This window comes from Schistocerca gregaria, chromosome 4 (assembly GCF_023897955.1).
Source record: "Schistocerca gregaria isolate iqSchGreg1 chromosome 4, iqSchGreg1.2, whole genome shotgun sequence".
In the NCBI taxonomy this organism is placed as follows: Eukaryota; Metazoa; Arthropoda; class Insecta; order Orthoptera; family Acrididae; genus Schistocerca; species Schistocerca gregaria.
Genome location: NC_064923.1, coordinates 692855309 through 692878714, shown reverse-complemented (window position 1 = coordinate 692878714; position 23406 = coordinate 692855309). Strand labels below are relative to the sequence as shown.

Here is a 23406-nt window from a genome sequence, read left to right as displayed (position 1 = left end):
GAGGAGTAATCCACAATGTGAGCAGTAACTTGGCTGACCACCCGTGCTAATCTATCGGCGGACTCGTGAGTCGCGCTACACGTCCGTTGGATCCTCAAGTCTGGCCCACAACAGTGATGCCCATCCACTGGAGCCTCAATCTGTGTAATCGAAGCCAACACAGATGACAGTGAAGTGTCACCATCTCAGCTCGCATCTGGACATAGCAATCACAGTCCCTGTTCATACTAAAGACGATGGAAAACTACACTAAAACGGCAAACAAAAGTCTATCGACACGCGCTGGGAAGCTCTGCTGTAGACGCTGACGGAGACGCAAGAATTTTGTCTGATGAAATAGATTGACACGTAGAGAATCAGTAAGTAAACTACGAAAGCACAAAGTGAGTCTAAATCATTTGCTCCTGGTTAGGAACTTGAAAAATGTCACAAATTAGGTAATTTTCCGGCACAAACGCAAACGCTCTTAATGGTGTCTATCAAATATTAAATTAACACGCAGAAATATGAAAAGTTAACCTCCAAAGCACACAGGTCAATCTATGTAATAAACTTCTATTTAGGCACTCGTAAAATGTCGCAAGATCCGTTACTTCCCTGTTGCTTCTCGGTCAAGGCTGGCGACTCGCACCTTACTGACGAAAAATTTGGTTACACACATTTGCGCTCGTCCAAAACAGGAATACCATGCTGCACACAGAGCTCTCGATGCCGTGAAGACGTCGCAGTTCACATGACAATCCCTCTGGATGTACGGGTCTTCACAGCAGAACGTACCATGAATAAAGGTGCCTCTGAATCTACTCCAGTCACATACACAATGGCTCTTCCTGCACAACATACAGTTTAACAGTACCCCAAATTCGACACTTCTGCACCCTGTAGTGTAAAATGTACCTCTTCACTCCACAGAATTTCGCCCGGCCACATCTCATCAAGTTAAATCAGTGCAAGAGCCCTAAGAGCAAATTCAGAATGTTGGTGCGGATCATAAGGTCTCAGCTGCTGTACCGTCTGGATCTTGTGCAGTTACTGGTGCAAATAGCCGCGACATTTTCCGTACAGTTGACCACGGGACAGGTAATTCTCATGACAGTGCACGAGTACTCGCACTGTCCTTGGCGCGTGCTGCATTGTCAGTGACAACAACAGCAACCTCGTCAATAACTTTCACCAGGATAGGACGCCTCCATCTTCCAGTTGCCACATGAAGCTTACCCGCACTTCCGAACTCGATCATCTTTTTTTAACTCATTTAATGACATCAGGCCTCTCCTCAGACCTTCCAGTTGGCGATACCGCCTCAATGTAGCACGGTAATGTTGCCGTTCACAAGAAACAGTTCCACTAATAGCACACGGCCTCTCTTCTTGATAGCCGTAAGTTATGGCATGTCACTTAACAAGGTGGATGTCATACCGCCATACAAACACTGTGCAGTGCCAGATTAGCACGGCCAAAACTGGAGCTACGGTTTTGCTTGCGTAAATACGTTAAGCATTAACATATTAGCCTATCTACCAAGTTTCACTATCATACAATAATTACAGCCAACACTGGACCTCTCTGCTTAACTGCGTTTGATTATAAGTACTCAGTATGTGAATTTGCTGTCTTTCTATGCTACAGTTAAATGGTTGTTACTTACTTGAAAAAAGTTGCATTTCAAAACTACCAAGTTCCTGGTAGTTAAATCATTAATTAAGGTTTCAATCATGTCATAATACTCAAGTGTCTTAAATGTATTAACAGTAGACCAAATGTATTAACAGTAGACCACATGGCAACGTTCTGCAGGGTGCAGAGGCTACTCCACACAAAGGAAGGAACCTCTTTTCGACACTTTACAATGCACAATTCACCATACTGGGTGAAGAAAAATTTGCGCACTCGAACTTCGCAGCGCAATTCCTCACATACTAGCAATGCAAAAATTTCTTTCACAAAATTTCATCCTTCTCATAATTTAGGCTGTGAACGGCAGTCAAATATGGGCAGTTTGTCTATTCTGTAATCACGTGTACTATGACTATCTCTGCCGGTAGACATAGGGAGTCATGTGCAATTGGTGCAGTGGATAGCGTTTTGGGTTAGCATGCAGGAGGTCGAGGGTTCGATTCTGGGTCGATATTTATCTGTATTTATTTGCTAGAAGTAGTCTGCATGTACTATATCTGGCACCCTAGTTGTCTCGTACAGCCAGTAAAGTGCGTTCTCTAAAAAAATGGTTCAAATGGCTATGAGCACTGTGGGACTTAACATCTGTGGTCATCAGTCCCCTAGAACTTATAACTACTTAAACCTAACTAACCTAAGGACATCACACACATCCATGCCCGAGGCAGGATTCGAACCAGCGAGCGTAGCAGTCTCGCGGTTCCGGACTGAGCGCCTAGAACCGCGAGACTACCGCGGCCGGCGTGGGTTCTCTACAAAACGTTTGCAGTCACTTAGTACGAACACAGAAACAGAAGTGCAATCGTTTTCTTTGGTCAGCTTTTAAAGAATCCTTTTCTATGTCGTGGTCGCAAATTGTTTCTCAACACTGCATCTACTAGATTCGAAATTTGTTTTGTATACCCTCCACCACTGGTACAGTGACTTAATAACAACCTATTATTCTTGCCACTTTCAGGTCCATTACATTTCGTTAGAACCTTATGTCACCAGTCGGACTAGCAACGTGCTTTGCAAATAATTTCGATGGGACCATTGGGGGGGGGGGGGGCAGTGTAAACAGAAAATAGGTTTGAAATGTAGTAGATGTAGTGGCACGAAACAATTCGCGTCCACGACGTACAAAAGGTTTCTTTAAAAGCTGACCAAGACAACGATTGTACTTCAGTTTCTTTGTTCATAGTACGCATCTCCAACTGTTTCATGGAAGGTCCACTATAATCTCTGTCTGACGATTAAGATGGCAGATACCGTACGACGCTGTCTACTTTCGGCAAATAGAAACACATAAGTCTCAACCCACAATCGAATCTGCGACCTCCTGTGTACTAAACCAAAACGCTACCCACTGAGCCAACTGCACATCACTTGCGATATGTATCGACGAATGTGCTTATCGTACATGTGGTTACAGTGTTGCCAGATTGCCAATCTTTAACGTCGATTTACTGCCTAAAATACGCGCAGAATGAAATTTTGTGTCAGACATTTTTGTATTGCCTTTATGCGAGGAGTAGCGCTACAAAGTCCGAGTGCACGAATTTTTCGTCACCCTGTATGGCATGTTCTTTTATAATACACGAGGGCTATTCAGAAAGTAGGGAACGTTCTTGGCATTAAATAAAACTAAGTACAAGAAATACATTTTATTATTTGCACCTGAAAGAGCGACTGACGTACTAATTTCCCACATTGTCACTAAACACATTGAGGTACTTATCATAGCGATGGACAAGGTTTGAAAGACCTGTGTCGTAAAATTCTGCCGCCTTAAACTTCAGCCATTGTCACGCCCACCTGGAGTTCCGTGTCATCAAAGCGCCGCGCTGCAAGCTAGTTCTTTATTTTAGGATACAAATGGAAGTCGCTTGGTGCAAGATCGGGGCTGTAGGGTGGATGAGGGAAAAATTCCCATTTGAATGAGTGAAGAAGTACTTTAGTGCGGTTAGCGGTGTGAGGTCGGGTATCGTCGTGCAAAAATAAAATTTTGGACATCATCTTTTTCTCTGCTCTTCTAAGGCGGAATTTATGGTTGCTCCGCGTTCGAGAAAATCAGTAAGTAGTACACGCTACTTATCCCAAAACACTGTCGCCATCAACTTACATGCTGACAAGGTTATCAAAAATTTTCTTGGTTTTTGGAGGGACCTCATGTGGCCCCAGTCAATGGAGTGCAATTTAGTCTCGCAATTGACGTGTTTCACCCACGTCTCGTCACCGGTTACGATTCGATCGAGTAATGAATGACCATTTTTGTTGTAGGCCTCCAGAAATGTCAATGTTGCCCCAATTCGCTGTTCTTTATGGTGCTCTGAAAGCATTCTGGGCACACATCGTGCACAAAACTTGTGTAGCCTAGCTTTTGAGTGACAATTTCAAACAACAAAGTCTGTGAAACTTGTGGAAAAGAAAGCGAAAGCTCCGTTATTGTGAAGCGACAGTTTTCACGAATTGTTTCATCAACTTTAGTGACAAGATCGTCATTAACAGTGCTCGGGCGTCGACTCTTCTCTCCATCATGATCGTTGGTCCGGCCATTTGTGAACCGAACATTCACTCGTTACGTTGTTTCCGTACACTTCGCACAGTTCACGATAAATTTCTGTAGGTTTTAGGCTTTTTACCAACAAAAACCGTATCACAGACCGCAACTCACAACTGGGGGGATTTTCGATTCCATCCCACATTTCAAACTCAAATATCAAAAACCCAGACACGCAGAGATGTTCCTGCTGTTACGGACGGATACCGACTAAGCTGCTGAGCACGCACAAAAAAAAAATACGAGGGCTGTTTTTTTAAGTACCGTTTTGAAATTAAAAGAAGACGTGCAAATATATCACAATAATTTTATTTTTACATAAAAGCCTGTACCTTAATCTACTTTTCTACATAAGTTCCGTCAATATTGAGGCACTTATGATAACGTTGTACCAGTTTTTGAATACCCTCCTCATAGAAGTCTGCCGCCTGACTTGTTAACCACTGCATCACCACTGTTTTGACTTCGTCGTAGTCTTAAAGAAGCTGACCACCCAGGTGTTTCTTCAAGTGCAGGAACAGATGGTAGTCATTGGGCGCAAGATCGGGGCTGTGCGGAGGACGATCTGGAGGTTGCCATCGAAAAGCTGTGATAAGATCTTTGGTCTGATTCGCCACATGCGGACGGGCATTGTCGTGCAGCAAAACAATGGCCTTGTCCAAACTCTATGGACTATTGCTTTGATTCTGGTGTGACATAGGTCACCCATGTTTCATCGCCCGTAACAATCTGGCTTAAGAAATCATCACCGTAGTAGTGGTATCGCTCAAGAAAAGTCAGTGCGCTGTCTAAACGTTTGGTTTTGTGCACATCCGTCAACATTTTTGGTACCCAACGTGCGCACAATTTTCGGTAATTCAAGTGCTCGGTCACTATGGCATACAAAACACTACGAGAAACATTAGGAAAGTCATCCCGCAAGGAGGAAATCGTAAAGCGTCTGTTTTTTCTCACCTTATTGTCCACCACACTTCCATTAACGACCGAAGGACGCCCACTCCGCTGTTCATCATGCACATTTGTGCAGCCATCTTTCAACGTTCGCACCCACTTTCTTACCATTCCATCACTCAAAATGTTTTCTCCGTAAACTGCACAGATTTCACGATGAATATCGATCGCTTTTAGTACTTTAGCACTAAGAAATCTTGTAACAGCCCTTACTTCACAGTCGGTGGGACTCACGATTGCTGAAGGCATCTTAAACACTCGGCAACCGTCTTGCCGCAGTGAATACACCGGTTCCCGTGAGATTCCCGACGTTAAGCGCAGTCTGGAGTGGTCGGCACTTGGATGAGTGACCATCCAGGCTGCCATGCGGTGTTGCCATTTTTCGGGGAGCACTTAGCCTCGTGATGCCAATTGAGGAGCTACTCGACCGAATAGTAGCGGCTTCGGTCAAGAATACCATCATAACGGCCGGCAGAGCGGTGTGCTGACCGCACGCCCCTCCTATCCGAATCCTCTACTGAGGATGACATGGCGGTCGGATGATCCCGGTAGGCCACTCGTGGCCTTAAGACGGAGTGCTAAAAAATCTTACACACTCAGTACACAACGTAAACAAGGAAGAATCAGACTGTAATGGCGTCAGTGCGTAGATTAAGGTGCAGGCTTTCATGTAAAAATAAAATTATTGACATTTCTTAGCACGTCCTTTTTTTTAAATTTCAAAACGGTACTTACTTAAAAATCACACCTCATAGACACGATCGGCATGTGTGTAACAGCCTCAGCGGGAACGTTCCCTACTTTCTGAACAGTAATAGTACATTTACGTGTTTATAGAGTTGAGACAGCATCTTTTTATTTTTGTGAATAAGTTTATGATTTTTGGGGATGATCATGTCGTCAAAACTACTAGTGAATAGAGAGTGGTATCAGCAGCTCTTGGCGGTTCACATAAATGATTTTCTTTAATACTTACTGGCAAGCACTGAAAGACCTAAGTCAAAACAAGGCCCCGGGAGTAGAGAACACTCCATTAGAACTACTGACAGCCTTGGGAGAGCCAGTCCTGACAAAACTCTACCATCTGGTGAGCAAAATATATGAGTCAGGCGAAATACCCTCAGACTTCAAGAATAATAATTCCAATCCCAAAGTCAACAGGTGTTGACAGATGTGAAAATTAACGAACTATCCGTTTAATAAGTCACGGCTGCAAATTCCTACCCGAATTCTTTACAGACGAGTGGAAAAACTGGTAGAAGCCGACCTTGGGGAAGATTAGTTTGGATTCCGTAGAAATATAGGAACACCTGAGGCAATACTGACTCTACGACTTATTTTACAAGCTAGTTTAAGAAAAGGCAAACCTACGTTTCTAGCATTTGTAGACTTAGTGAAAGCTTTTGACAATGTTGACTGGAATACTCTCCTTCAAATTCTGAAGGTGGCAGGGGTAAAATACTGATAGCGAAAGACTATTTCCAATTTGTACAGAAACCACATGACAGTTATCAGACTCGAGGGACATGAAAGGGAAGCAATGGTTGGCAAAGGAGTGAGGCAGGGTTGTAGCCTCTCCCCGGTGTTTTCAGTCTGTATATTTAGCAAACATTAAAGGAAACAAAAGAAAAATTCGGAGTAGGTATTAAAATCTTTGGAGAAGAAATAAAAACTTTGAAGTTCGTCGATGACATTGTAATTCTGTCAGAGACAGCAAATGATTTGGAAGAGCAGTTGAACGGTATGGATAGTCTCTTGAAAGGAGGATATAAGATGAACATCAACAAAAGCAAATCGAGGATAATGGAATGTAGTCGAATTAGGTTGGGTGATGGTGAGGGAATTAAATTAGGAAATGAGACATTTAAAGTAGTAAAGGAGTTTTCCTATTTGGGGAGCAAAAATGTAGACTGGCAAGGGCACGGAAAGCGTTTCTGAAGAAGAGAAACTTGTTAACATCGAGTATAGATTTAAGTGTCAGTAAGTCGTTTCTGAAAGTATTTGTATGCAAGTGAAACATGGAAGATAACTACTTTGGACAAGAAGAGGATAGAAGATTTCGAAATGTGGTGCTACAGAAGAATGCTGAAGATTAGATGAGTGGATCACATAACTAATGAGGAGGTACTGAATAGGATTGGGGAGAAGAGGAGTTTGTGGCACAACTTGACTAGAAGAAGGGACCGTTTGGTAGGACTTGTTCTGAGGCATCAAGGGATCACCAATTTAATATTGGAGGGCAGCGTGGAGGGTAAAAATCGTAGAGGGAGACCAAGAGATGAATACACTAAGCAGATACAGAGGGATGTATGCTGGAGTACGTACTGGGAGATGAAGAAGCTTGCACAGGATAGAGCAGCGTGGAGAGCTGCATCAAACCAGTCTCAGGACTGAAGACCACACCAACAACAATCTAATGGCGGTTGGGCATCACCTGTAAAAGGTATGTAGACGCTTACCTTGGTGGCTGGCAGTGAGCTGCCGCTCAGGCGCGGGCACGGTGGCCGCGGTGATGACGAAGGGGTCGCTGCGGCCCTTGGGGTTGTGCGCGTACACGGATGCCTGGTAGCGCTCGCCGGGTCTCAGGCCGCCCACGCTGAAGGCGGGCGTCGCTGACGACACGTTGGCCCGCAGGTGCTGCGACTGAGCCTCGCGCACCTCGATCTGGAAGGACTGCGGCAGGCCGCCGTTGAAGCCCTCGGAGCAGCGCACCGACAGCGAGTCCGTGGACGCGTTGACCACCGAGCAGTTGTGCACGGGGTCAGGCCGACCTGTAGCAAACAGCGTTTCAGTCTACTTGTACGGCCGTACTTGTACTCAATGTCTCTCCATATTCAACTACAGAATGTAAAGTATGTTCACAACGTACCGGTATAGTCTATGGAATGTCCAAACGTAAACTTTGGAAATTTGTGGTAAGGTCTTATGGGACCAAACTGCTTAGGTCATCGGTCCCTAAGCTTACACGCTACTTAATCTGAGTTAAACTAACGTACGCTAAGGACGACGCACACACCAGTGCCCGAGGGAGGACTCGAACCTTCGACGGGGGGAGCCCCGTGGACCATGACAAGACGGCCAAGACCGCCCGGCTATCCCGCGTGGCACGAAAACTTTGATGTGAGACACTCTAATAAGCTGGAAAGCCACGTCATACTGACCTATGGAAGCAGTCTAACAATGGGGCCATCAGACCCACAGATTATTGATTTAGATGAGCACTGGTGTATAGTAGTGGAAACGGCCTTGCCGCAGTAGATAAACCGATTCCCGTGAGATCACCGAAGTTAAGCGCTGTCGGGCGTGGTCGGCACTTGGATGGTGACCATCCTGGCCGCCATACATTGTTGCCATTTCTCTGTTGCCAATTGAGGAGCTACTCGACCGAATAGTAGCGGCTTCGGTCAAGAATAGCATCATAACGGCCGGGAGAGCGGTGTGCTGACTACTTATCCCTCCTATCCGCGTCCTCACTTGAGGAAGACACGGCGGTCGGATGGTTCCGATGGGCCACTTTTTTTTTGCTTTATAGTAGAAGAAAGTGTCATGAGTACCTGACTACCGGCTTTTTATGCGACAGGCCCTAGTTTCTGAGCAAAGCGTTATTGTAATTTCATGTAGACCTGTTATACCCGTAACTTTAATGGCGTTTCGACGGAGTGAGTGTAGTATAGGGACCACGGTTCACAGCCTCCAAGGTGACTGTACCGGTTCAAATCCTGCACGTATACTTTTTCTTCTTTCAAATTTCATCGTAGCGAATATCGTTAAATCGCAAACGGTATGCAAAATTTTTTAAAAATTAGCCGTTTTAGTGGTAGAAATTTCACTAACAAATCGATCAAAATAGCATACTTCTTCAAATGTGTAATCCTTTTGCGTTCGTAATTGCAGTTCCAAATATTTGGCCAGCTCTAAAGTGTTCGTAACGATGGGTGAAGCACACGATGATTTAATTTATTTTTCCCTACTTGAGCCAGTATGCGCAGAGACTATTTAACGCATGGGTACCGAAACTGTTAGGAAAGACGTTGAGTTTGTGCGCTGCAGCAGTTGCGTTGCTGGTACTTGCCGTCAGGCGCCGTTACTGGTACAGCGGTATAGGACTGCAACACAAGTATTAGTCAGTATTATAGTTCCAGGCAGTCAACAGGTCTGGACAAAGTGAGCAGCGTGTCACTCGTAAAGCTGTTTTATTACAAAAACAACAGTAGTGCTGCTCCACTGGAGTATCGACGCTTTAAACAAATATGGAGAGGTTCCTATCTCCCCCACCCCCTCCCCCTCCCGGATTGTAGAACACGATTCGATAGGCCGCAATAACTGAAAATTGCCGACCCAGGTGGCCGAGCGGTTCTAGGCGCTTCAGTCGGGAACCGCGTGACCGCTACGGTCGCAGGTTCGCATGCTGCCTCGGGCGTGGACGTGTGTGATGGACATCACACACGTCCATGCCCGAGGCAGGATTCAAACCTACGACCGTAGCAGCAACGCGGTTCCCGACTGAAGCGCCTAGAACTGCTCTTCCACAGAGGCCGGCGAACATTGCATGGTCCTTCGTTCCAAAAGTGCTGTCAGCAACTGCAAAATGGAATCTGTTGTGTGGTTAGAGGTATTTTATTTGTGGATGCAGATGGTCTTCACACTGAGCAACGTTTGTATATTGGAACGTTAACATGGTACACCTAATATGGAAATTAGAATGCGTTTCTTTCAGTGATTGATTCGTCATTGCTCTTCTGCATGTCCATAAAATTGTTTTCACAAAGTTTCTTTGTCCTACGATCATTCGTTTTTTCACCGTGATTGTCTCAGGTACCGAAAGATTGATTGCAACCACCCTGTAGTAACAGTAACTGAAGGATTCCTGGAACAGACGAGGGCACTCGTCCCTGATTCCGATCTCGAGTAATAGAGATGAAATTTGCTTTCAGTAGCGGTCTAGGTACAAAAGATTCTTCGACGTGACAGAAGGTCAATCCTTCCGCACATTGCTGGAGATTTCAATGCTGGGCCATCAACAAATGTCAGCTTGCGAAAAGTTCAACGAATCATCATCGATATTGGCTTTCGGATCTGGACGCCCTTTCGTTTACCCTTCATGAATGCACTACACAAAGATTTAACCCTCGTCTTGGACCGTCCACACCGACATTGGACTGTTAATGACGGGAAGCTAGTTGCCTGATCGGACGAGTCACTAATCAGATTGTATTGGGTGGATGGACGTCTACGGATATGGAGACAACCTCATGAATACATGGAACCTGCAAGTCAGCAGGGGACTCTTCAAACTGGTGGACGCTCTGTTATGGTGTGGGGCGTGTGCAGTTGGAGTGATATAGGACCCCTAATACGTCTAGAAACGACTCTGATAGGTGACACGTACGTAAGCATCGTGTCTTATCACCTGCGTCCATTTATGAACATTGTGCGTCCCAAAGATCTTGGGCAATTCCAGCAGGACAATGCGACACACCTGAAGTCCAGAATTGGTACAGTGTGGCTCCATGAACACTTTTCTGAGTTTAAACAACTCCACTGGCCACCAATTTCCTCAGTTATGAAACTTATTGTGCATATCTGGGATGCCTTGCAACGTGAAGAGGTCTCAAGCCCCTCGTACTCTTACGGATTTATGAACAGCTCTGCAGGATTCGTGGTGTCAATTCCCTCCAGCACTACTTCAGACATTAGTCGAGTCCATGCCACGTCGTGTTGCGGTACTTCTGCGAATTCGCGAGGACCCTACAGGATAGTAGGCAGGTGTACCACTTTCTTTGGCTCTTCAGTGTATTTTTGTTCCAGTTTCCTTCAACCTATGTTATTCGGCAACCAAGAAAATCAATTTATCTTCCTTCTTTCTTAATCGAAACATGACTTAATTTTACTCGCTTGATGCTGCTGCCAAAATACTGCGAAACCGATCGTGCTTTTAAATGCAAGACTTACAACTACAGCGGTCTTATATTCTCAAAATTCCATTTAATTGCTGTCTTTCAATAAAAGGGTCATTTCCGTTCCTCTCAAACTGCTTTTGTTTTACACTACTAGCCTTTAAACTGGCTACTCCAGGAAGAAATGCAGATGATAAACGGGTATTCGTTGGACAAATATATTATACTAGAAATGACATGTGGTTACATTTCCACGCAGTTTGGGTGCATAGATCCTGCGAAATTAGTACCCAGAACAACCACCTCTGGCCGTAATGACGACCTTCATACGCCTGAGCATTGAGTCAAACAGAGCTTGGATGGCGTGTACAGGTAAGCTGCCCATGCAGCTTCAACACGATAACACAGTTCATCAACAGTAGTGACTGGTGTATTGTGACGAGCCAGTTGCTCGGCCACCATTGACCAGACTTTTTCAGTTGGTGAGAGATCTAGAAAATGTGCTGGCCAGGGCAGCAGACGAATATTTTCTGCATCCAGAAAGGCCCGTACAGTACCTGCAACGTGCGGTCGTGCATTATCCTGCTGAAATGTGTGGTTTCGCAGGGATCGACTAAAGGGTACAGCCACGGGTAGCAACACATCTGATACGTAATGTCGACTGTTCAAAGTGCCCTCAATGCGAACAAGAGGTGACCCCGACGTGTAACCGATGGCACCCCATCTCATCACGCCGAGTGATACGCCAGTATGGGGATCACCAATACACGCTTCCATGTGCGTTCACCGCGATGTCACCAATCACGAATGCGAATATCATGATGCTGTAAACAGCACCTGGATTCATCTGAAAAAATGACGTTTTGCCATTCGTGCACCCAGGTTCGTCGTTGAGTACGCCATCGCAAGCGCTCCTGTCTGTGATGCAGCGTCATGGGTAACGGCAGCCATTGTCTCCGAGCTGATAGTCCATGGTGCTGCAAACTTCGTCGAACTGTTCATGCAGATGGTTGTTGTCTTGGAAACGTCCCCATCTGTTGACTCAGGGGTCGGGATGTGGCTGCATGATCCGTTACAGCCACGCGGATAAGATGCCAGTCATCTCGACCTGTAGTGATACGAGGCCGTTGGTATCTAGTAAGGCGCTCCGTATTACCCTCCTGAACCCACCGATTCCATATTCTGCTAACAGTCATTGGATATGGACCAACTCGAGCAGCAATGTCGCGATACGAGAAACCACAATCGCGGTAGGCTACAATCCGACCTTTATCAAAGTCGGAAACGTGACGGTACTCATTTCTGCTCCTTACACGAGGCATCACAACAACGTTTCAGCAGGCAACGCCCGTCAACTGCTGTTTGTGTATGAGAAATCGGTTGGAAAGTTTCCTCATGTCAGCACGCTGTAGGTGTTGCCACCGGCGCCAACCTTGTGTGAATACTCTGAAAAGCTAATCATTTGCATACGACAGCATCTTCTTCCCGTCGGTTAAATTTCTCGTCTGTAGCACGTCATATTCGTGGTGTAGCAATTTTAATGACCAGTAGTGTAGTTACCATCTCTACTATAACTTACCAGTTCTTTCAAAGTTTGGTCCAATTTTCATCGAGCCATGTTACTTGGCAGAGGTGAAAGACGCGCGTGTTACTTTCTTTTCTCAGGTATTGACCAGCAGCGCATGCAGGTGGCTACTCACCGGCGGCGACGATGTGGAAGACGCAGGGCGAGCGCTGGCGGCCCACGCGGTTGCGCGCCCAGCAGAGCAGCGTGCCGTAGTCGAGTTCCGTGACGGGCGTGTACGTGACGTAGCTGACCGAGCCGGCCAGCGAGATGCGCGACGGCGCCACGTCCTGGCTGTCCGCAGAGTTGTTGAACGCCCACTGGAAGGACACGTCCGCCGGGTTCGCCTCCACCTCGCACGAGATGTTGGCGCGCTCGTTCTTGGCCACGCCGATCACGCGGCTCTGGTTCGGCTTGCACGTGGGCGCGTCTGCGAACAGATCGCAGGCGGAAGGCGTGAGCAAGTGGCTGGCGAGTCGAATATCTGCCGACACATCTGTCGCCGCAGCAGTCGTCAGCAAGTGGTCCTACAAATGCTATTTGTAAAAGTGTCTGTAACGGGCTGCCATTGATTAATAAAATGCACACTGAAGGGAACAGTTACACAAATTACAATATACTGAGGTACTGAAATTCTGGTAAAACAGATTCTTGCTCTAACTTGCCGCATTAGCTGTTTTATTGTACTCACTCAGAGACTAGTACAATAGGTTTCCTACAATGCGGGTACATCCTTAGGCGTATCTGTGCGCAACAAAAACAATAAAAACTATACAAGAACATTAAGAATTCTTAATAAAAAAATTAATATCATGGCATGTAAATAAATAACAAGCCGAGCCGTCTAAGGCGCTGCAGTCATGGACTGTGCGGTTGGTCCCGGTGGAGGTTCGAGTCCTCCCGCGTGCACGAGTGCGTGTGTGTTTGTCCTTAGGATAATTTAGTTTTAATAGTGTGTAAGCTTAGGGACTGATGACCTTAGCAGTTATGCCCCATAAGATTTCACACACATTTGAACATTTTTTGAATTAATAAGAAAAGGCATGAGCCGTTATCATAAAATCACTAAGAATATCTAATGTTCCATGTTATCTAATTGGCTTAATGCGTGTAATGAGGATCACTACTAACGCAACCATCAACAGAAGTCACAATTGTTGTTGTGGTCTTCAGACCAGAGACTGGTTTGATGCAGCTCTCCATGCTACTCTGTCCTGTGTAAGCTTCATCATCTCTCCGTACCTACTGCAACCTTCATCCTTCTGAAACTTTTTAGGGTATTCATCTCTTGGCCTCTCTCTATGATTTTTATCCTCTACGATTCCCTGCAATACTAAATTGGTGATCACTTGACGCCTCAGAATATGTCCTACTAACCGATCTCTTCTTCTGGTCAAGTTGTGCCACAAATTTCTCTTCTCCCCAATTCTATTCCATACCTGCTCATTTGTTATTAATCTACAGCATTCTTATGGAGCACCACATTTCGAAAGCTTCTATTCTCTTTTCCTGTAAACTATTGATCGTCCACGTTTCGATTTCAGACATGGCTACACTCCATACAAATACACTCCTGGAAATGGAAAAAAGAACACATTGACACCGGTGTGTCAGACCCACCATACTTGCTCCGGACACTGCGAGAGGGCTGTACAAGCAATGATCACACGCACGGCACAGCGGACACACCAGGAACCGCGGTGTTGGCCGTCGAATGGCGCTAGCTGCGCAGCATTTGTGCACCGCCGCCGTCAGTGTCAGCCAGTTTTCCGTGGCATACGGAGCTCCATCGCAGTCTTTAACACTGGTAGCATGCCGCGACAGCGTGGACGTGAACCGTATGTGCAGTTGACGGACTTTGAGCGAGGGCGTATAGTGGGCATGCGGGAGGCCGGGTGGACGTACCGCCGAATTGCGGCGTGAGGTCTCCACAGTACATCGATGTTGTCGCCAGTGGTCGGCGGAAGGTGCACGTGCCCGTCGACCTGGGACCGGACCGCAGCGACGCACGGATGCACGCTAAGACCGTAGGATCCTACGCAGTGCCGTAGAGGACCGCACCGCCACTTCCCAGCAAATTAGGGACACTGTTGCTCCTGGGGTATCGGCGAGGACCATTCGCAACCGTCTCCATGAAGTTGGGCTACGGTCCCGCACACCGTTAGGCCGTCTTCCGCTGACGCCCCAACATCGTGCAGCCCGCCTCCAGTGGTGTCGCGACAGGCGTGAATGGAGGGACGAATGGAGACGTGTCGTCTTCAGCGATGAGAGTCGCTTCTGCCTTGGTGCCAATGATGGTCGTATGCGTGTTTGGCGCCGTGCAGGTGAGCGCCACAATCAGGACTGCATACGACCGAGGCACACAGGGCTAACTTCCGGCATCATGGTGTGGGGAGCTATCTCCTACACTGGCCGTACACCTCTGGTGATCGTCGAGGGGACACTGAATAGTGCACGGTACATCCAAACCGTCATCGAACCCATCGTTCTACCATTCCTAGACCGGAAAGGGAACTTGCTGTTCCAACAGGACAATGCACGTCCGCATGTATCCCGTGCCACCCAACGTGCTCTAGAAGGTGTAAGTCAACTACCCTGGCCAGCAAGATCTCCGGATCTGTCCTCCACTGAGCATGTTTGGGACTGGATGAAGCGTCGTCTCACGCGGTCTGCACGTCCAGCACGAACGCTGGTCCAACTGAGGCGCCAGGTGGAAATGGCATGGCAAGCCGTTCCACAGGACTACATCCAGCATCTCTACGATCGTCTCCATGGGAGAATAGCAGCCTGCATTGCGGCGAAAGGTGGATATACACTGTACTAGTGCCGACATTGTGCATGCTCTGTTGCCTCTGTCTATGGGCCTGTGGTTCAGTCAGTGTGATCATGTGATGTATCTGACCGCAGGAATGTGTCAATAAAGTTTCCCCTTCCAGGGACAATGAATTCACGGTGTTCTTATTTCAGTTTCCAGGAGTGTACATTCAGAGAAGACTTCCTGACACTTAAATCTATATTCTATGTTAACAAAGTTCTCTATTCCAGAAATGCTTTCGTCGCCATTGCCAGTCTACATTTTATATCCACTCTAAGTCATACTTAATGAAACATAAATAGAGTGTTCCTTTCAGTATGTTTAATTATTTTAGTAGTCGAGGGCCTACTTACACGATAGTTTCGAATAAAATAGTGTTTCATTTCTCTGCTGATGATACAGTTACGTGCGCTTTCTGTGACACTAGTTACAGCATAGTCATCACGGATTTTTTTTTTTTTGCAGTGGTATTTTTTTAATGTGATAGGTTGGGGTTATGTGTAGCACCCAAAGTATTTTGGTGTTACCCTTCACCGCACCCTCTCATATAAAAAGTATCTTGAAAATACTGCTGCCAAGGTAAAAATTCTTTAAGAATATGATTCAAAAATTTGAGTGGAATGACAAGGGGATCTTCACCAAATACCTTGCGCACATCATCCATCTATTCCGCTGCACTTCTCAGCAGTACGAGTGCTGTTTTCCGGTGTGGCTAAACACCTGCCACCCAAACTTGATCGAGTTCTAGTTGAGCCATACTAAGCGGTTAATGACTGTGACAATCCGACCGACACCCATTTTCTGACTTCCTCTGCTGGGCAAGATCCGTAAACCCGCAATATGCAGAGGCGTGGCATTGCTTAGCAAATGCCACAATATACGGGAGAAGCAGGTAATACTCACACAGGAAGACATACCAGCACAAACTCTGTTCAAGATGCCCACCGTTACGGCAAACTGAACAGCTCGATGCCACTAACTTCGAAGAGGGAGACACTTTGGATTATAACTCCCCACTTACCGAAAATCCTCAACAGCTTGAGTGGTCCCGAAAGTGTAGCTATGATACATATGGCACAGAAGACTATATGTCAGATTGAACAGAGCTCGCAGCGGCCATGGTCGATGCCCAGATTCACTCTACAAATGCGATGCTACAGAGTCTCCGGTTTGTAACTGCGGGGCTCCGAACCAGTGAAGCACATTAGAGATGAATGTCCCTTGCGTTCCTATCAGGCGAATTGGAGCGACCTCATGAAAGATGATGATACAGATCTAACATGGATTAGGAGCTTAGACACTGACATTTAGAAAATGTTATACGTAGCTTTGTCTTTCCGTGTTCTTGCTATTTACATATAATAATATTATATACCTTTATTTTTACACTGCATGTAAGCCATACTTATGAATAAAAAATACATGAGTGCATTTGTTTCTGCTAGATAACAAACGTCGCTATAGAAAGAATAAATATCAGTACAGACCCATTAGGATCTGTTTGTAGGGATTTATGTCAACCTTGACAAATGACCTCGTGATGGAAGCAAGCGAAGTGACTTTTGAGTTTTGGGGAAAATACATCAGTGTAAAATTTCTAGTAAATCGATTCCAGATCACACAAGACAGACTACTAGTGAAAATGTAAGACCTCACCAAGAGGTGTTATTTAGAAATTTTTTTGTTTGAACAAACCATTTCCATTTCCTATAGATGTGTGTTACTTCCTACTCCCATTAAAGAGTAACTCTGGCACTTTACAGAATCCGTTGTTTCGTCATGCAATGCCTAAATGAAATTGAACTGAATATTAATACAGCTATCCCTTTCTCCCACCACCAGATCTATGCAAACACCCTGACTGACAGCTTATATAGGCCCTAAATAGTATCCCGCTAGATTTATATATGCAGATGGTTCGAAGAACCCAGCTGTGATATGCTGTGCATAGTTCGATAGTGTGTCGCTGTGGGAAAGGAACCTTAAATACTGGCAGCAGCATTCATCCTTATACGTGAACACATATCTTGGGGGGACTCAGGTAAGGCAAAACGACTTTCGGAGAAGAGACTGCCCAAAGCGGATTCGTAAAGTTTCGAGAGTAAACACTATTTGCGTCCTCGGGCAAAGTGACATATTTAAGAGGGAAGATTGTTGTGGATACACTGTCAAATGAACCAACAGATAATCATATTTTTCATGGTACTGATCTGTAGTTCATGTCCCATTTACGAGGCGTTCCCTATGTTGCCCGACGTAAAGAAAATTCACAAGCGTAACTTTTCGACGTTCAAACTGCGAGTCAAAACGATACTCAAACCCGAGTTCTTGGTTTCGTGGGCAATGCTGTTGCCTGCTGAACTACCCAAGCAAGCATCATATTTTCATCACTACGTATCTCATCCCCCGAATATAACAGAAAAATTATTCAGCTGAGCTTCCTGCAGTAGCGACGATGGAAAAAGAAATCGCTTAAATTGTGATTCGCTTCTGGAGAAGGTGTGTCACTTCGTAGTACAGTGTCGGCTGATACAAATGTTCATGAAACATAAAACACGCTTGCCGATGCTCGTTCATGAATCCCAGCCTTTAAAGAGTAATTTTACATTCACTCGTTTTAACTAAAATTCTGTTAGTGGGAGTTGTACACAGTTTCATAGTTTTGTAATGTGATAGTTTAGAGGACTTCATTTTCAAGCATTTTTAATTTAATCCTCGTCTGGTGTTGTGAAAGAAGTTATTAGGAGTGAATTACTAACAGTGTGTTTTCTTTCTCCCGGTGCAAAAAAGGAAATAAGCTTCGTTCTGCCCTGGTTTAAACTGTGTGCTTTGTTAAGTATCAGCAAAGAACTTTTCTGTTTGTCTGAGATAAGTTTTCTTCCCAGGGAGTTTTTAGAAAGTCTAATTAACATTAGAGACACAAGTAGATAATAATTTTAAGTACTGATATTTTAGAAGAAATACTCGTATAAGGAAACTGCAGCAGTTAAGTCGAGCGAGATCTTAGTTGAAGATTATTTGTGTATGCAATAAAATGTCCAATTATGTTTCTGAGAATGCAGCAAAATGCATTCTACAGAAATTTGAGGAACATCTCATTACAAAGTGTAGGTGGAACGTATATAAATATATGTATAATTATTATTGTCAAATCTTAGTTTGAACAACGGAATATTTTTATGGGTAGAACGTGCGTTAACAGTGCTCATTCTAATCGATGAGCCAAAGTGGTAACCAGAGATCAAAATATCAAGGAAGTGAAAAACGTGGTACTGGAAGACTGGAGATGAAATCTGTATGAAACAAGTGATCATAAAGGCATATGGGCATACAAGAAAGCGTAAAGTGCACTTTATATGAAGAAATCATTATGACAGAACTCGAAGACGCGCGTAAAACAAGCCATAGGGCTACAGACAAAGGACTTCTGAATGAGACTCGTTTGGTGTCCAGATGACGATGCATAATGCTTTCAGTGGCAAATTGGAACAGAACCTTAACCAACGACCTCTCATATGTAGAGGCTGTCAGTGGTAACGATTTTAGTGTCCAGATATTCATGCATGTCAGGAACCGAACTTAACGGTAACAAAGTTAGTGAAAAAAATATTGAACTCCATTTCATTAGTTTCTTGACTAGGGAGGATACAAATGCACGGCCCCACTCTACTTCCTTTGCCACTGCAACATGAGAAACACATATGTTAGTATGAGTAAGAAACACCTATAATCTCCAAAATAAAAGGAGGCTCCATGGCCAATTGAGTTTCTCGTAAGACTGTACACAAAATTTGTGGCTGAGTTAGCTCCCATTTTAACAATTATGCACCGCAGGTCAACCAAAAGCAGTTGGTCTACAGAGGAGATTGCTTAAAAATCACTTGTGCGTCCCTTCCGAGAATAATGCGCAAGTGTGTGGGATCCGTACCAAGTAGTATTAGTTGAGAATACTGAATACAGTCAAGTAAGGGCGGTGCGAATGGTTTGTTTGACTTACATGGGGAAGCACGTCTCGGGAATGTTGAAAAACTCGAACTGGCAGGCACTTGTGGATGGAACAAAAACTTACAAGAACAGATTAATTGGATATCACACAGATGTATTTAATGAAGTAGAAAATGTTGTTCCAGTGTTCTCTTAAGTGCAGAATGAATACTTGATTTTTAACTCGAACTTTTTACTTTGGGCCAAACCATGCATGTTGTCAGTATCATGCGAAATACACAAATAACTGAGCCATAACTTTTACTTACATTTCTATTACTGGTGCCGTAAATTAAAACTTGCTGATCGTGATGATTTATTTAGATTAATTTAAATTAATAAGACATAATTAGTTTTACGCAAAGCAATGATTCTGCAAGTTTTCAGAATCCTTTTTGCAGCGAGTAAATACATAATTATGAAGTAAGAAACAATATAAATTTCAACGTATTCACGAGATTTGACCCTTCTTCTGACAGCCTTTTATGTTCTAATTACGGGTTTGATAGGGAAAAGTTTTGAGTCAGTAAAGAAATTATAGGTGGAGGAGTTGCATTTCTGCAGAACATATAAGTACATAATTTAATAATTATTAACTTATTATTGTTAAATTATTAAATTAATTAAGTTAAAATTATATAAAATTATTGTTTTGTATACTATTATTACATATAATTATATTACATACAGAGATGTATTATTATATGCTACTATTATTATATATTATTATACATAAGATATTATTTATTATATTTTATAAAATTTCATAAAATAATTAAATTTAATTAATTATTATTTACTAAATTAATTATTTAGTAAACTATATAATTTAGTCCTCATCTATGCTCTTGACTTACTTGCTTCAGTACCGACTCGTTTTCCTCTTCTCGTGCCACTACAGGCATGTCGCCCGTTTGGCAGACGCATGTGAATGTACTGATATCCATCATGTAACACCGTCTGGTCGAATCGTAACCTTACTTACAACCGTCAGCCCATGATAACAGAACGCTTCAGCATTACCACTTGCCTGTACTCTCTGGTGCGTGTTCTTTCAAGTGACTGTAAAATCACTCACTTGATTGAAACACCAACCAGGAGGCATCATTGTTTCTGGGCTACATTATTCTCCATGCACAATACTCTCCCCTAGTTCATTCATGAAATGTACATTAAATCACCATGATATTAACTGATGTGAACGTGATAGAGTTTAAAATGTAATAGATTGTAAGATATTTAAGAGAAATACAGGGAGATTCACTTGTTTTACAACGTGAATCGTTTGTGTCGTATCTTAAAAACAAAGACCTTCTGGTAACAGAGCTGTCAGTGCATACGTAACAAATATAACTCAGGACTACGGCGCCATTTCGTACGATGGACACAAGGAGTACATGAAGTTTCGCGGAAACAGGACAATGGACATGTCTGTGTTTTAGTAGCCCATGTAGATATCAGCAACACATCTCTCTCTCCAGGACATAGTGCATTCCAGTTAACACGGTGGGACTCGATGTATAACAAGTGATAATAGCGAATCTCGTATTTTACTGTAATTTAACTTTTAAACAGAAAGTAATTATTATTGCCGCTAAACGGAGATTACACTTTGATATAACCATTAGCGTGAGGTGTTATGCGCAACGTAATTAATACCACGAATATTCTCTGACACGTACTCAGATATCCATATCAACCCAGACTTTCAATACAGATGTGTTCTTGCACCGCTGGAAAGTTAGATGTATGACCTCTAGACATAACATTTGAGAGTAATGTATCAAATTAGCGCACGCCCCAAATATGTTCAGTTAGCGTGCACGTAAGTCTGTGTTTCTTCCCTCAACTGTCCATTGCGTTTTTGAGTTTTTGTCTCAGCGAGGCTGTGCAGGAGCCCCGGAATTCTTTACTTTTCGATGGAGTATAGGAACCCGCTCATCCAGTCCCACTGAACAGATCGATTATGATGAAACTTATCACAGTGTAAGGCCACAGTCCAAGGTCATAAAACAGTTGCACAGTAATACGTTCAGACATGAAGATCTTCTGCAACGCGAACAACCTCGTATGTTTTTCTGTTATGTTGCGACACGAGAGCAAAGGCTAGTTATTTTTGAGATGCGTGAAAGCAGACAGTCCGTCACTCCAGCTGTCGTGTATTCACAGTGCGGAAAATGTTTGTTGTCATCGGAGAGGACAGCTTGTTATCCCCGCTGCTAGTCTCTGACCCCGTGCACTGAGCGTTCTAGTTTAGTAGACAGGGAGATCTACGTTCTCCATTTGGGTGTTATATGCTTCCTAGCCAAAGTTGCTTCGGGTGTAATATGCTTCCTAGCCAAAGTTGCTGCGCCGCAAGTATCTTCTTTCCTTCCAGTCTTTGTAAATCCTCTTTCCCGTTTTCACAGCGTCCTGCAGTGCGACACAGTGTGGTTCACGATAATCTGGCGTGTATTTTCTAACGAATGGTATTTCCTAACACAGTAGACAATGTGCTCAACCGAGACTCATAGCCACATCTTTGGCCACTTGGCAGAAAATATCCCAATTGTTACTGAATTGAACTAATTACAAGCAATACTCACGCTCAACGTAAGCAACGCGTGTTTCAGTTTTTTGTATTAATAAAATATTAAAAGTAACGCAGAGCCATTGAGTCATCGCTACTACTAAGTTTCCAGATTTGTTTATAGAAACGCAGTGTCGTGTGTAAATTTTTCTCGACTTGATTAAATAGATCTTTTTGGATTTTCTTTTAAAATTAACTACCATAAAAGGGGGGGGGGGAGAGTTACTACGGGGTGCATAGAAACGAATCTTCCAAAACAGTTCTGTGCTGTGTTGGATGAAAAACGGGAATATCATTCAAAAATTTGTTTATGCAAGTTTGTAGTAAATCAATGTAAAAGGGGAATTATGAATTTCAAAGTTGGCGACACTGTCAGCTAGTGTTTTCTTCGCTCTATGGCAAACATCGGCTATAGTGCACAATTTGCTTAACTGGAAATTTATCGGTAAGTAGCAATCTATATTGATTGTGTGTTTGTGTGTGTGTGTGTGTGTGTGTGTGTGTGTGTGTGTGTGTGTGTGTGTGTTTCTTAAGTACATCATAAGTAATCTCAAGATCCAGTTTCATTAACCAACAGTTCTGTTTTAAAATATACTTCAATCTGACTTGTGTTTTGGCAACTGGAAAACGTAAGGTCGTATTTTCATAATTTATGAGGAGAGGGAGTAGGAGAAGTAATCGTCAGTGTCTCTCCAGAAGAAGACCAAACATTAGCTGGAAATCAAGAACCACCTCACACTGCTAACAAATACGGATATTATATTCTGATCAAAGCACATAGAAGAATTAAGCATTCATTTAGGTTGTATGAATGAAAATTTGTTATTTAGAAGGCAAAGGTTTTGTTATCGCTCTTTCAGAAAAAGCAAAGACCATTAAACACATTTATTCTAACACATGAGTAGTTATTTTTTAGTCAATAAGAAACTGATCGAAGGCCCTTCGTTATTTCTGGTTCAAAAAAATGGTTCAGATGGCTCTGAGCACTATGGGACTTAACATCTATGATCATCAGTCCCCTAGAACTTAGAACTACTTAAACCTAACTAACCTAAGCACATCACATAACACCCAGTCATCACGAGGCAGAGAAAATCCCTAACCCCGCCAGCAATCGAACCCGGGGACCCGGGCGCGGGAAGTGAGAACGCTACCGCACGACCACGAGCTGCAGACCTTATTTCTGGGGATAGAATTCAAAGTAATCATTCTAACATAACTTCAGTGATTTGATATAATAACAAATTTCATCAATTGAATGTTATAATAAAGAAATTGAAGATATAAGAATTTTCTGGAAAGAATAAAAAACCTGACTTCATGCAATAATTTTGGTTTTGTATTTAATAAATATTTCTTTGAACCAAACAAATTTTGTTTTTCATTTACCTAGATTCAAAATTGATT

The 23406-nt window shown here is 43.7% G+C and overlaps 1 protein-coding gene across 1 annotated transcript in view; it reads right to left on the bottom strand.

The window, feature by feature from the left end:
* The window catches only part of LOC126267453 (nephrin-like), a 943456-nt gene that overhangs the window by 81031 nt on the left and 839019 nt on the right, over positions 1-23406 (bottom strand). Inside the window, exons 10-11 of the mRNA XM_049972720.1 lie at positions 12768-13061; positions 7630-7941 (exon numbers count right to left, since the gene is read on the bottom strand). Of these exons, the coding sequence (XP_049828677.1) occupies positions 7630-7941; positions 12768-13061 (606 nt within the window). The remainder of the gene's footprint in view (positions 1-7629; positions 7942-12767; positions 13062-23406) is intronic.